This window comes from Prosopis cineraria, unplaced genomic scaffold (assembly GCF_029017545.1).
Source record: "Prosopis cineraria cultivar Desert tree isolate PC_DT_omini unplaced genomic scaffold, ASM2901754v1 PC878, whole genome shotgun sequence".
In the NCBI taxonomy this organism is placed as follows: domain Eukaryota; kingdom Viridiplantae; phylum Streptophyta; class Magnoliopsida; order Fabales; family Fabaceae; genus Prosopis; species Prosopis cineraria.
In genome coordinates this window covers 24324-40021 of record NW_026556203.1, presented here as the reverse complement: position 1 = coordinate 40021, position 15698 = coordinate 24324, and the positions used below count along the sequence as shown (strand labels likewise).

Here is a 15698-nt window from a genome sequence, read left to right as displayed (position 1 = left end):
TTCTAAAAACATTTTAGGTCATCAACATTCTGAAGCTTTTTATCTATAATAAATTGAGAAAAATATAGGTGTTTTGCTTCTTAAAAGAAATATGGAATGACAATGAGTAGACCCATGGTGTGTGGAATCTATTTTCTGTCATTCTGCATAAATTTGTATTTCAAGTTACGAAAATGTTTTAAAAATAGTGATAATAAATAATGACAATTATAATAAGGATCTCAATTAATTCTCAAAAAAAAAAAGTGCTCAATGTTGTAAAAAATAAAAATAAAAATGAGAAAATGGGGTAACACGGCCGGGTCGAGTTGACTCTGGAGCCTCTCACCCAGCCATCTACTCGCGACTCACGATTCCCAGGCGGTTTCGGCCTCTCCTCCTTCTCCGATCAAACTCCGATCTTACAAACGCACCTGAAGTTTTCTTCTTTGTTCCGAGAAAAGATTGCGATTCCTCAGAATGTTGCTCTCTGAATTCTGAGAAACCTTCGGAGATATTAGCCTTCACCATTAGCTGCTTGTTTTTCTGATTCCGATTCGTCCCGTCACATATGTTATCTCATATCGTTAGAATGAAAAGCTCTTGCTCATCATTTCTTTTGTTATAACCCAGATGGTAAATTTAATTAAATTCAATTATTTCTTGCTCTTCTCTTTACTAAGTAAATTTTCAGATAATAATTTTCTTCTTCTTGAACTTCGAACCGCAATACCGAGATCATAAATTCAATTAAATTCATTATTTTTTTTGGCCCCTCCTCATGTTTGAATAGTTATTTTCCATTTGTTTTCCTGGTTATGCTAGAGATATTAGTAGCTGCTGAGAATTTCAGCTTGAGATTCATGTATTTTTTTGTCCTGCGTTTAGTATGGATATATGGATTAACTTGATTACCTGGAGAACACACACTTTGGAAAATAAACACTTTTAAATTTGTTGCTTTTGGTTTGGGTTGATCAGATGCTAATTGCTAGCACCAAGCTAATAGAGCTTCAGGAAAGATGTGAAGGAAGAGAACAAAAGAATCTAAGTGCTTGTTGCTCTCTGAAGCAGTTATTAATCTCCAAATGTTGCCCTTTTTTTCAGATGTTTTTGGAACTCCTTATATCTTTGCTTATAGGAACTCTTAGTTATTGGGTAACCACTTTCAATTAACTATTCTCTTAACAGTATACTATCCTCTCAAATTCCATCTTACAATAATCATCCCTTGATATCTCCTAATTCCTAAACACTTAAGTGTTAATCCTTGGCTGTTGTTGGGATGTCTTTCTTCTCTTGGTTTCCAGGACAAGGCCTCGCTTTGCACCTTCTTCCTTGGCAACGCACTCATAAAGTTTTTTTTTTTTTTTTTTAAGTTGCAGCTACTGCAAACAGCAAAGGAGTTTGCTTTTATTTTTGTAGTTGCTATTTGTTCTTTCTATACTTTTTATGGCATGATTTTAATCCTCACAGTAGAGCCTATCAATTGAACTCCCCTACCCCTCTTTTCCCATCCTTTCTATAGAATGGGCAAAAGATACATCGGATTGTTGAAACATCTCAGAGTTACAAAAATAGTCACGATTTGGTAATATATATGACAGACATCCCTGAAAAGTAGCAGAATTGATACAAAACATAGTCCAGGTCACAGTAGCAGATTGATCACATACTTGATCAACAGCTGCAATAAACATAAGGTTAGCTCCATTTTTTGGAGAGGACAGGTCAAATGTATCATAGCTGTAATGTTTTCTTCTTTTGCTTCTTGCTGGCATGTTTCAAAATTTCTCTCTTGCTCATCATCAATAGAATTGTTTCAAACTGCCTCTATACACACCTGTAAGACCATCTCAATGATATAGGTTATTTTTTCCCTTAAACGTCTCCCATCTGTCTTTCTACTTGTCTTTATTCTGACATGGCTTACGCATTTTAAATTTTCTGGCTATACTATTTACAGCTCTGAAATCTGGGCAGCAGTTTTCCTACAGAAGTGCACACCTTGATCACTGGAACAGGGAAAGCTCTTAGATTTCTGGATATGTTATAATTGTGGGACTTTTATTCCTTGGACTCAGCATTCTTTCAGATGTGAGTGGAGGATTTCTGTTTTGGATAAATATTTGAACTAATGGCTCCAATTCGCTCCACCGGATTTGTTGATCCTGGTTGGGATCATGGCGTTGCTCAAGACGAGCGGAAGAAGAAGGTTAGATGTAATTACTGTGGAAAAATAGTTAGTGGTGGCATATACAGATTAAAGCAGCATCTAGCACGAGTTTCTGGGGAAGTAACATATTGTGAAAAGGCTCCAGAAGAAGTCTACCAAAAAATGAAGGAAAACCTTGAAGGATGCCGTTCCAATAAGAAACAAAAGCAAGTTGAGGCACAAGCATATCTGAAGTTCCATTCTAATGATGAGGAAGATGAGGAAGAGCGAGTTGGGTATAGAAGCAAAGGGAAGCAGTTGATGGTTGATAGAAATGTTTCTGTAAATTTAACTCCTCTTAGATCATTGGGATATGTTGACCCAGGTTGGGAGCATGGCACTGCTCAGGATGAGAGAAAGAAGAAAGTCAAGTGCAATTACTGTGAAAAAGTTGTTAGTGGAGGTATAAATCGGTTTAAACAGCATCTGGCAAGGATTCCTGGAGAGGTAGCACCTTGTAAACATGCTCCTGAGGAAGTTTATCTTAAGATGAAAGAGAATATGAAATGGCATCGCACTGGAAGGAGACATCGACGACCTGAGGCCAAGGACTTTCCAGTTTTCTATTCAAAGTCAGATAATGAAGAGGAAGAAGATGAGCAAGGTGATGATGCACTGCATCATTTGAACAAGGAAACTCTGTTAGATGTTGACAAGAGATTATCTAAGGATTTAAGAAAGAACTTTAAGGGTTTGTCGCCTAGCAGTGGTCCTGAGCCAGTATTAAGAAGATCAAGATTGGATTCTGTTTATCTGAAATTGCCAAAGAACCAGACACCTCAAACTTACAAACCACTAAAAGTTAAGACAGGCCCCACTAAAAAATCACGCAAGGAAGTTATTTCAACAATTTGCAAGTTCTTTTATCATGCAGGGGTTCCTTTACAGGCTGCAAACTCCATATACTTTCACAAGATGCTGGAAGTAGTTGGTCAATATGGACAAGGACTGGTATGCCCTCCAAGCCAACTAATTTCTGGTCGGTTTCTTCAGGAGGAAATCAACACAATTAAGAATTACCTAGTTGATTATAAGGCTTCTTGGGCATTTACTGGTTGTTCTATAATGGCAGATAGTTGGAGAGATACCCAGGGTAGGACTTTAATTAACTTTCTGGTTTCTTGTCCTCATGGTGTTTATTTTGTTTCTTCAGTTGATGCCACTAATGTTGTAGAAGATGCATCAAATTTATTTAAGCTTCTAGATGAAGTGGTGGAAGAGATAGGCGAGGAAAGTGTAGTGCAGGTATTCTGTTCTTTTTAATCTTGTGGTATCCTCCCTCATTCTCAATGTCATCTATCTAGTAGCAGTTATTTATCCTTTTTTTTCTTTTCTCCCCCTTTTGATATAGGTAATTACTGAAAATACTCCCAGCTATAAAGCTGCTGGGAAAATGCTTGAAGAGAGGAGAAGGAACTTATTCTGGACCCCATGTGCTGCCTACTGTATTGATAGGATGCTTGAAGATTTTGTGAAGATAAAATGTGTTGGAGAGTGCATGGAAAAGGGCCAAAAAATTACAAGGCTCATATACAATCAAATATGGTTGTTAAATCTTATGAAGAGTGAATTTACTCAGGGACAGGAGCTTCTAAAGCCAGCTGGCACCCGCTGTGCCTCTAGCTTTTCTACATTACAAAGCTTGCTGGATCATCGAGTTGGTCTTAGAAGAATGTTTACATCAAACAAATGGCTTTCATCTAGGTTCTCAGGCACGATTGAAGGGAAGGAGGTGGAAAAAATTATTTTGAATGTTACATTCTGGAAGAAAATGCAGTATGTCAGGAAGTCAGTAGACCCAATAATGCAAGTACTTCAAAAGCTTTTCAGTGGCGAATGCTTGTCAATGCCATATATATACAATGACATGTGCAGGGCGAAACTTGCAATCAAAGCCATTCACAGTGATGATGCTCATAAATATGAACCATTCTGGAAGGTGATAGACAATCACTGGAACTCTCTTTCTATCACCCTCTTTATTTGGCTGCCTACTTCTTAAATCCATCATACCGGTATCGTCCGGATTTTGTGGCGGTATGTGAGAATGTTGAATATTTTTTATTGGAAGCAAATTTTTTCTTCATTTTTTCACCTGAAGTAAATATTTGTTTTATATGACTAGCATTCTGAGGTGGTACGTGGACTCAATGAATGCATCGTGCGGCTGGAGCCAGATAACATGAGACGGATTTCAGCATCAATGCAGGTTAGATATCCTTGGTGATATTCTTGTATGATGACAAAGCTACTAGAAACGTCCTTAGTTACTGTCATTTTTACGTTTTCCAGATTTCTGATTATAATTCTGCGAAGGCTGATCTTGGAACTGAACTGGCAATCAGCACTAGAACAGAGCTTGAACCAGGCAAACTGCTGCATTTTCTTCTAAAAGCTTCACATACAGATTCCTTTATATGCATGGATAGATATGCATGATTATTTTCATTAGATTAGCTTTGTGTTGATTTGTTCTTCTGTTCTACATCCCCAGCTGCTTGGTGGCAACAACATGGAATAAGTTGCTTAGAACTGCAAAGAATAGCTGTGCGCATATTAAGTCAGACAAGCTCATCCTTTGGGTGTGAGCATGATTGGAGTATATATGATCAGATACACAGTAAAAGGCAGAATCGTTTATCCCAGAAGAAACTGAATGATCTCATCTATGTTCACTACAACTTGCGACTTAGAGAATGCCAGTTAAGAAAAAGGTCCAAGGACTCGAGCTCTGTCTCTGTTGACACTGTCCTGCAAGAGACTTTGCTTGAGGATTGGATATATGATGCAAACCTACAAAGCGCTGGTGGTGAAAAGGTACTCAGCTTTGCAGTTTCATATAACTTGCAGGTCTTTTTTTTTTTTTTTTTTGTGTGGAGGGGAGTGTTGAAAGTGAACTTGCTTGAGTATTAATAAAGCATTAAGTAACCACAGACACTTGGTTTAACTAGTATGGGGGTTGTATTAGTTTAATCAGATGTCTCGAGTTTGAGTGATGGAAATACAGTAGCATTGGTGATAAAGCTTCCATCCAAAAGGGTCTTGTCCCAACTTGATCTGGAATAGTCTGGCCCTTGTTAAAGTACCCTCCAATCGATGTGGGATAGGTTTAGGATACCAGGTGCTTTATGTGGGGGAAAAAAACATTAATTGAAAGTCCATTAGATATCATTACTAAATTGTAGTTGAGTTGGCCAAATGAAGTCATGCCATGCTTTGTGGCAGATCCTACATTTTTCAGCCGTCAAAAGTTTTCTTTGCCTCTAGCACATTGTTGTTCATCAATGTGAATGAAATGGGATGTATTTGCCATAAGCATGTTTTGACTTCGCATTATTGCTGTCATTCTCATGCATAAAACTTCCAAGTCTTTGTGTTTGAAATTCCTCACCATCTTACTGATGAGGGAAACATCCTCTCCATCAAGGTTTAGCTTCTCCTCAGCAGTGAAGCTCCTGACAGTGTATTGAATTCTGCGTCGTCTTCGCAGGTTATCAGTTTTGGAGTCGAACAAGATGATGAATGCGAAAACGATTCGATTGATTATGAAGATGGAGGTGCAAGGCCTGTGAAGGAGTCTCTTGAGCTGGTTGCTATGGTTGACGTAGGATCATTGGATGGAGATCATGCTAACATGGATGCCGCCACTGACGATGAATCTGATCTGAAATATTTTGGTGATGATCTGAGTGAGTAATAATCAGGTTTCATGTATCATTGTTTACTAGTAGTAACTACTAATATTCTGCGAAGAAAAATATGAAAAACTTTCTCCTCACAAGCCATGTATTGGATATCTATTTTTATCTATTGAAAGCAATATCAGTTGAGATGGAATCTGTCTTCTTTGTTTTATCCCTTTCCAGCTCCAAACCACATCTCCTTGGATTGAGATAAATATGTCTGAAGAAGGCTATCCATAGTAATTTTCAGTATCATGGATAATGGGCTATAAATTGCTAGTTTTGCCCCTTTATTTTTTTGGTTAAATTATTTTGCCAACCTTCAGTTTTTATTTATATTTTTCATTTTTTTAATAACTTTACATTTGTAAGTACTTTTAGTAATTCAGAACTGTTTTGATTGAGATGGCATATAATAGCCATTTAAAAATTAACACACCAGAAGTATAATGATAAAGATTAAATCTTTAAGACATATAAACACTGATTTTTTTTTTTTGGTCTTTGTAATCTTATTTTATTGATTAAAATTTTGGTGTTAGAATGTTATGGTTTTGGACAATTTTTAATTTAGCCCTTATCTTCAAATCGTGCTTATAAAGCGACTTTTGCTATTTTGACACCTTGGATATAAATTATTTATCCTAACGAAAAGGATACAATTGAATAATTTTGATTATGCTATATTGCCAAGATATCATATCATATAGTTTGCAAAGTCAATAAATTTAACAGTAAAATTTAAAATTAACAAAATTTAAAGTATATAATGACTCCACAAGTACACAAACTTAGGGTCTATTTTGGCTTTTGCTTTTAAAAACTGTTATGTAATATTGTTTTTAGAATTATTTTTCAAGATAACAATAAAAATCTATTTAATTATATTAGTTTAAAAATAATTTTACAATTAAAAAATAGGTTGATAGTGATGGTTGCAAGCAATTTGCAACCATCATTAGATTGAAAATGAAACAGTTTTGAAAATAAATTTTTTATGTAAATGATATAATATTTATATTATATTTTCCATCGGCCTAAAATTATTTATATAATATCGTGAACATGTGACTTTATGACACCTAATTAAAATATCTGAACTCAACGTTGCATGTATTAGGACAAATAGAATAACAAATTATTAATTTCATTTTCTATGCTTTATACACTACAAAATGAAAAAAAATGAAAAGTTACAAAATACCCTTTTGCAACAACTAATCAGCTATATGAAACCACCAAGAAATTTTTATTCCACTCTCATCAGGTTTTAAATGGGAAGAAGTTTTTTGTTTTTTGTTTTTTTTTTAATCGCAAAACTCATTGATACCGAGTCCATTCTCTCATCTAATGTAAAAGGTTTTTTTTTTTTTTTTAGTGCTAACAGGTTTCTAAAAGTTACGTTAGATTAGACCATAGCTATGTCCTATCAGGTTGAACTAATCTTTTATAAATATATATATATATATATATATATATATAAAGGCAAAAGAAATAGGCTCTGTCAATGGCAAGATTTATTTCATCCAAGATATTGAGAGCAACTGATATACTTCTTTTAAATAAGTTGCTACATATGAAAGAACCAATATTCAAATGTCCAATTACTTATTTAAGTACTGATAATTCCTACGACTCACGCCAATTTGGGTTGAACTAATCTTATTTGTTTATAATACATTCAGGAGAAAGGCCGTGGACTGTTTTTGAAATGGGCCCACGGCATCTTTTTATCGGTCCAAACCTAAGCCCATGTCTGTACATTTTTAAGGATTCAGGATTTTAATTAAAGAATTTGGAAAAGTTGCTGGTTCCATAGTGTCCTTCACCTTTGTCGCCGGACAGGATGCCGGGGAGCGAGCCAGTAGTTGGCCTCTCATGGCAACCTAAGTTGCCTATTCCATCATCTTCTTCTTCTTCTTCGACAGCAACAAATGTCTCTCAGAACAAATCTCAACCGGACGCAACTAGTAGCGCTATCTGGAAACCCAACTCCGAGCTTGTGGATGGCCTTCTCGTTCCGCCCAGCGACCCCAAAAAATTGAATAAGTTACTCAGAAAGCAAGTTAAAGATACAGCCGGCAAAAATTGGTATTCTTCCATTCCTGCTACTTATTATACTTGTGATTTGAAACGAAAATTATCGTGTTTTTCTTTTCTTCTTTCGTATCTTTGTCAGGTTCGACTTGCCTGCTCAAATCATGACCCCCGAGTTGGAGAAAGATCTGAAGCTATTGAAGGTTCAATATTTTTAATTTTTAATTTTTCTTCTTTTCCTTTTTCGTTGGAAGTGTGTTAAATGTTATGTTCTCTCCAAGATAACCCACTTTCGGTTACTCCAGTACGGGCAAAGTATGTAATTCTATTCAAAAGATATGATTCTTCAAAGTTCAAATACTGGAAGATAAAATTGGCACTTTGCTGCTACTATGTTGGTTTCAATACACATAGATATGCGGTTTCCGCCTTTAGTTTCTTTGCACCATTTGATACCCAAAAGAAAATCATATGGGCACTTAATACGTAGGAAAAAAGAAAAAGAAAAAGAAAAAGAACTTTCTACTTGTTTCGTTCCTCTACTTAAAAAAAAAAAACAAAGAAAGAAAATAATGTACTTCTTGTGCCTTGCCTGTCCTCTCTAAGTGAGCTTGATCTGATCGTTGCACGTGATGTGGTTAAATAAGCTGCACTTTCATGTCCCTCTCTCTTTTTTTATATGTATATTATGGCTACTTTAATCATGGAAAACTAGTGGGATGCGTTGTGATATAACCAAAGAATTTGTGGATACATTTAAAGCTGAAATTTTCTTTAAGTTGAAAAGATCAACAAAACAGACACCTTACCAGGTCATGGATTTATAAACTGGGAGTGCACTAGAAATGTTGAGGTCAAGTTCGTATTAGGATAGGAGCATTTGATAATCTATATTTATTATTATTAATTTGCTAAAATCCCAGATTTGGCTGTATCTATCTATTTACATCTAGATTCCTTGTTTTATTTCTCATTTCTATTATTTTAGCCTTCGTACGTCTTAAGAGGAATGGTATATGTTGATGGTTACAGTTGAGGGGTGCCATTGATCCCAAACGGCACTACAAGAAGGGTGATTCAAAATCAAAAACGTTACCCAAATATTTCCAGGCAAGTCAGTTGTTTAATCTAAATAGATAATTATGTAGAATTTATATAACTTGTGCCGTCAAAATTTCAAGCTGCTTAATAGCTTATGCATTTAAATCATTTGAACATAATCAGGTGGGAACAGTTGTGGAGTCTTCAGAAGACTTCTTCTCAGCAAGATTGACAAAGAAGGAGAGAAAAGCAACACTTGCAGATGAGCTGCTTTCGGATCCTGCTTTTTCAACCTACAGGTAAGCTACACGATATTTCCCTTCATGGATGATGGTGCAAGATTACTTGTCTTCATTTTGTATGTATATTGTGGTGAGTTTACACATGGATATATCACAGATTCACAGCCATAAATTAAATGTCAGAATCCATTAGGAAGAAAACAAGTGACACTCGTGTGATCAAAAGTCTCATTTAGAGGGGGAATGGTGTTTATAGTTATATTTTTGTAGGTGCTCCACTGCAACCTTTAACGTTGACACCATACGCTTAACAGTGTTTTATCCCATTATAAGTTTGAGTGCTGAACTTGCGGCTGATTAGCCTTTAAAATGGTGTGGCCATGTGGCAACCTCTTATAACCGGTTCTTTTAAGCAATCACCATACAATGCTCCGGAATTAAGTAAATGATACGTTTGAAGAGTTGTAGTTGATCGAGTATAATGGCATCATTGTTGAATCATTTTTTCAACAGCTGTTTCTCTCATCACACTTTTTTTTTTCTTTTTGGTTACATCTCTCACTCACTCACCACGCCTTTTGTTGTACAGAGGTAGCATTGTTGGTTTTTTTTTTTTTTTTTTGGTAGGTTTCAGTTTATGGCCTTTCTCCCTTTGGTTTGGGTGAGGTTAGGTAGAGTGGAGGGCAAGTTAAATGGTTGTTTTCACTTCTTTCCCCACATAATGGATCTTTTGTTTCACATAGGGGGGAAAAATTCTCTTGCATTGCACTTGATGATGGAAGAATGTTAGCCTTAGGCACATGGATAACGATTCTACTTTGCATGGTGCACAAGTATACCTCTTGTATTTTTTATCCCCAAATAAAAAAGAAAGAGGCCTCTCTTGGATGAGGTTCATATAATTAGCAGGTTAAACATTTGAAGATAAGCACTTAAGGACGGACTTGTGCATTCAAAGGGAAGACTCTCACGCTTTCTTGGTTATTTACACATTGCTTGTTTATCATCTTTATTTCAGGAAGCGGAAGGTCCGAGAGATTGAAGAGAAAAACCAACCAGGTGGAAACAACAAGTGGAAGATAAAAGGTCAGAATTCACGGATTAGTGCCAAGGAAAGAAGGGCCAAGATAAGTAGGGTTTAATGAATCTCTTCCATGGTGAAACTAAACACTGTTTCAATGGCAACGCCATGCAGTTGTTGTCACGAAGCAACACAAAAGTATCTTCTCTCTTGAGATTTTGCCCCCCCTACCCCGGGGGATGACTATGAAGTCAGGATAGGGAAAGGAACAGCATTCCTTCTTTTAGGTAGGTGCAATAGTATTTTTTTTCCCCCTGGAGGTAGATGCAATAGTTACTGCTCTAAAAAATATCATAACTTGTCTGGCATATCGAATTTTTCTAAACTAGGCCTGTGATGGCTGCAGTTTCATTGCTTTTTTGTGTTGTTTAATGTTTTCTCAATACCATTGCTGTATTTTATTGTAGAACGTGGAGAAGGGTTGGGTATTCCCTTGTCATTCCTTGCCCCCACTGACATCAACGTGTTTATGATATGATTACATTATTTTAACACAAGTAGCTTATTCGGTTTTGTTTACGATTGAAATCTAAATCAGTTGGCTGGAAAAATATTAATTAGGACCCTTCATGATTTTGGTAGAATTTAGTTCATTGGCATTTAAGATAGCATGGAAGTAAGATGGCATCAACGTGCTTTTTTTCTTTTCTTTTCTTTTCTTTTTTTTTTTTTTGGTTTCATGTTTCACCCACAATTGTACGTATAACTGGTTGTCCATTCCTCCCAATAAAAATTTTATTGCCAAAAAAGCGGCATGTATACAAGATCAACTTGAGAAATGTCCAATCTCTCAAAGTAAACAGAGATGTTTTATATGACTGCTGGCAAATCACAAATCCATGCTTCCTGCCATGATTTTGAAAGAGAGCATTGTTTCTCTCTTGCAAAATTCAGTTGACAAATCGTGGGGGGTTCTTGATATTTTGCATAAGCTATCGACAAGAGCTAAAAACGCTTAATGAAATTAATATTTGATAGTTCAAACTAAAGTGATGTGTTCGTTGGATGATAAATTGTCATTTCGCTAATTTTACAATTTGATTAAATAAAAATCAAAAGGAAAACATAACTTTAAATTATGCAATTACCTCATATTTTATTATAAGTTCTTGCATTTTTTTGGATATTTCAAATCTCTACACTTTTATTTCTTAATATTTTAAGTCTTTATATTTTGTTCATTAAAACACTGAGAATACTGAAAAATTAAAGTGTAAAGACTTATAATATTTTATAAAAATATATAAAAACTTATAACAAAATATAAATAAAGTATAAAAATTTAAAATTATGTTTTTTCAAAAATAAACCACCAATAAAGTGAATTCAACTGTCTCAATTCATGACCGTATGGTGCTCGCAGACACCCACGTCCCATTGTGTTTCGGACAATGGAATCCTTAACAATAAACCTACTAACAACCGCCAGGCGCCCCAACAAGGAAGGAAACTTGGTTCCATACAGAGACAATCATTGAGTCAATAGTAACTTGTTCTTTATAGTCTACCCGCCTCGTCTTCATCACACCATTTCTTTGTTTGGGGGTGGTGGACCCGTGCTTCTAAAATTTTCCTTATCAGATTAATTGATAGATAGGTTCTACATATCGCATAGGAATTTTCCATGCAAAGTTTTTTGAAATCATAAAGTATCCTAGTAATAAAATCCTTTTATCAACGTCAAATACGACAGAAATTCCATTTCCAACAGGGGCGGAATAATACAAGTTTGAGGACAAGGAGCGTGTAGGAACGAGATTGGGCAAGATGCCAAAAACTAGACAATCATTTCTAAGGCATAATCTTCGAGGATCATATTGTGGCATATCTACAAAAGAAACTACCAATTAGTAGAATGGAAAAATGACAGTAAATCTGTTATTTTATTTAGTCACTTTTTTCACTGCACAGCGCTTGCCCCAGTAACTTCAGGTAACTTGGAGTCAGGAGGACCCAGCTTAGTGTTACTTTCACGGCAAAGGTTCTTGAGAATCTCCCAGACGAGACAAATGGAGATATGCATCAGTCCCTGTGAATAAAGAACCAATAACTACTAGAATTCACAGTAGTTGAAGCAAGCGAAGATACAAACACACGTACGTCTATTTGTATGTCTATTTTATCTTTGGCTCTTAGGATAGCTGCCTCTTTTTCCAGGAAAAATGATTGATACGTATTACCGCATTATGCGATTGTAGTAGTCAAGTTATACAACTAAGCAATTTATGAAGCATGCAGCTACCGCATGGATCCCCCAGTAATGACTTATGAAGCATCAGGCATTGACGTGAGGCAAAGTATGGATAAGAATATCACAACATGACAAAATTTAAAACGTCTCTGGGCATAAATTTTTTTTTTTTAATCTTTTTTAGGGGCAAAAATGTCTAGGCATAATTCAAAATGTTCATGTTATGTCAAGACGCCAGAGATGGAGACAACTCTTTTCCAAGTATTTGTACTCACTAACTTATGACTGACTTAACACATGAAATAGAAAAACTTAGATTTGAATATGATACTTCTTGAGGCTGTTATACCAATAAAGGTGCGAAGGCTAGTAGACTTATGCTATTACTCATGCTTACAACCAAATACCTAGCTGTATTGCAAAAATAAGCAATTAAACAACTTTCACAACGGCCATGGGAACGTGGATCATTTACAGGGCGTCACAAATCAATGGCATCAGATCTAATGGCCAGAAAAGGAGGTGCAGATTTTCTGTGAGGCCTAATTAGATGCTACAATAGTAAAGGTAGACACACCTGAATCATACTAAATTGCAGTCAGATCAGATCTCAAAATATTTTTTTATCCCACCATTTTACCATACAATGAAGACACAAAAAATTGCCGTGCAGAACTCTAGTAGAATAGTGGGAGGACGTCTGAATGAAATATAATGCAGAAGACAGCCACTAGAAATAGCTTTGCTGATTTACTTACCGTATCCTTCCATAGAGATTATTTGAAGATCACCACCGAAGTACCGAGCATACAAGCGGCTAATTGGAAGTCCATATCCATATCCAGCCATTGTCACCGCATTAGCTGTTCCAATATCTGAATGCTCATCCAATGGGTTTCTAGCAGTACTGTAGAGATAAGTAAAAATTTTTGGAAGACCGCTTCTTGGAATTCCCCCTCCCTCATCTGAAACCTACAATGCCAGTCACACCAACTACCTTAACGAAGCAATTTCACGCTGGCATGTTAAAATATCCAATACACAAGGCCAAAATTTACAATTGTCCTTGTTAAGATATGGAAAAAAAAAAAAACCTTTATGGTGACATCCTCTTCCCCATCAGCAACTATTATTCTGATGGGAGGTGCAACTTTGTCAGAATCCATAAATCGCTCTTGGACAGCACGCAGTGAGTTCTTAACCAACTCAAATACCATTAGATGCAAATGAGCAGGAACATACCTGTTAAAAATACATAAACAAACTATAAAGAAAAGGAACAGAGACAACTTCTTAGCTAAAACATACAAGTCAAAATGATATAACCATACTAAAGTAAGACAAAAACAAAAGAAAACGGAAAGAGACACGAGGTTGGGGATAAAATGAGAAAAGATAACAGCGAAATGAAAACAAATGACTTCAGGAAAGTAAGAAGCAAGTTGCTTACGGAAAAGTAAAATCAGGATCCCCATATATCTGAACATCAGGAGCACTGCCATATTCACGATAACATATAGCACGAGCATCTTCACTAGCAGTCCTTGCCACCTCCATTGGAGACATTTTTGTATGTATATAACCTACAACATGAGGAGGAGGATTGGGATTGTGCAACTCAACATGCTGCCCTGTACCCAAAAAAAAGGGGGGGAAAAAACCAAAACAAAACACGACAAAACATACACATGGATTGAGTTTAGTGTTTCGACCAAATACTTAAATCCTTAGTCTCAGAAGGCAGGTATAGTGTTCTATCAACTCACCAATAAGCATACGGATTCCAATTCTTGACATGTAGAACCGATCAAGGAACTGCTGAATATCATCAAGATCTTCATAAACTATCTTTGGATCCATACCTTTCTTTAACTGTTGAACACCCAATGCCATCGCGGGTACCACATTGTTGTGTCTCACCTTGATGGCCTTTATCATTTCAGTGAATTCTTTCTCATCATTCATATTCTTGATCTCAGGAAAAGATCTAACATCACGGAAGGAATCTAAGTACCAATCTCGAACCTGCAAACAAAGAATTCAGCACATAATTCAATGGTCAATAGGCTTTTAAGAAACAAGTCTATGTAAAAGTTAAACAAGTTTTGTTCCCACATGCTACTTTTATTGAAAGTTGATAAACTTCCGGAAACCACGCCCTTGAAAGAAACATAAAGACCAGTGAAAATCATTAAATTGAGGGCACAGTAAAATTCCATTTTTGACAGTATAAGCATTCAGTCGTAGAAGAAAGAAACAAACATGTACGTATACAATAATAATCAATATTGTTGTGAGCATTAGAATATCATACAGCTCGCCCAGTTTGTGTCGAGGAAAGGAAAGTAGGCAAAAACCATAATTAGAAAAATAATAATCACAAGATTCAGCAAAGTTGACCCTGGAGCCCATGTTAAAGGTATTCAAGCTCCTCGAAACCGAGTAGAACTTCCTATACTCAATTACTCACATGTCAATTGCAGAGACCAGGAAACTATATTATATAATTGACTAATACAGATTCAAAATATCACTTCATCAAATTCGAAGAAAGTTCTCTCAATTCTCACGACTCAGTCGGTAAAGAAAAACAAGGCCAAATTAGTGAAATGGACTATCTAAAACTCTTCCGCACAAACAAATAAGATTAAACAAACAGAATTACCTCGCAAGCAAGGGGAGGAATTCTGATTAACGAAATTCACAAGAAAAAAAAAATTCAATGTAGGAAGAGCAGCGATAAAGGGACAGAAGAAGCAGCACCTTCAAGACGGCAGGCTTTTGAGATAATCCATATGGAAGCCTCTCGAGCTCAATAGCTCTTCTAGCGATCCTAATGGGAAGTTCCTTGTGAAGGAACTGAGCGGAAATCAGCAAATTCTTAATAGTAGGTTTGGACCCAAATTCCATCATGTACCTCAAGCTCACCCCCGTCTGCTTGAGACAACCCCATCTGTGAACGTCCTCGATCAACCCCTTGGAAAAGGACTCGCAAGCCTTCTTGGCCGCCATGGCTCAGTTCCGGAGCCAAGAACAAGAACAGGAAGGTCCACTTTGGGTAACGAATCGGAGCAGCAACAATCAGCATGCAAGCCAAGCACTACACAACGCAAAAATGACATAGATAAACGAATCCCCGGTTGAGAGGGAGGGAGGGGAGAGAGAGAGAGAGAGGAGCTCCTTCCGTGGGGAGAGAAATTGACAGGTGAGGAAGATGGGTCCTCAAAAA

At 36.4% G+C, this 15698-nt stretch overlaps 3 protein-coding genes across 4 annotated transcripts; 2 read left to right on the top strand and 1 right to left on the bottom strand.

The window, feature by feature from the left end:
- The first annotated feature begins 1898 nt into the window (after window positions 1–1898).
- LOC129298661 (uncharacterized) lies at window positions 1899–6031 on the top strand. The gene is given in 7 exon segments (XM_054937080.1): window positions 1899–3439; window positions 3546–4155; window positions 4158–4231; window positions 4320–4403; window positions 4487–4562; window positions 4689–5011; window positions 5685–6031. Coding segments are annotated over 7 exon segments (2697 nt in total). The 5' UTR covers window positions 1899–2116; the 3' UTR covers window positions 5892–6031.
- Window positions 6032–7676: 1645 nt separating this feature from the next.
- On the top strand, window positions 7677–10797 carry LOC129298664 (rRNA-processing protein fcf2-like). Its single transcript, XM_054937084.1, has 5 exons — window positions 7677–7968; window positions 8057–8117; window positions 8947–9024; window positions 9139–9254; window positions 10216–10797. Exons 1-5 carry the CDS (start codon window positions 7724–7726, stop codon window positions 10337–10339), a joined length of 624 nt encoding a protein of 207 aa, XP_054793059.1. The 5' UTR covers window positions 7677–7723; the 3' UTR covers window positions 10340–10797.
- Window positions 10798–11928: 1131 nt separating this feature from the next.
- Window positions 11929–15698, bottom strand: LOC129298662 (pyruvate dehydrogenase (acetyl-transferring) kinase, mitochondrial-like). Of its 2 annotated transcripts, none has more exons than XM_054937082.1 (6): window positions 15233–15698; window positions 14236–14494; window positions 13920–14052; window positions 13564–13711; window positions 13228–13441; window positions 11929–12307 (listed from the first exon to the last, which is right to left on the bottom strand). In XM_054937082.1, exons 1-6 carry the CDS (start codon window positions 15479–15481, stop codon window positions 12249–12251), a joined length of 1062 nt encoding a protein of 353 aa, XP_054793057.1. In that variant the 5' UTR covers window positions 15482–15698; the 3' UTR covers window positions 11929–12248. The 2 variants fall into 2 exon arrangements, with proteins under 2 accessions (XP_054793057.1, XP_054793056.1); XM_054937081.1 differs by having other exon boundaries at window positions 13920–14100; window positions 15233–15694.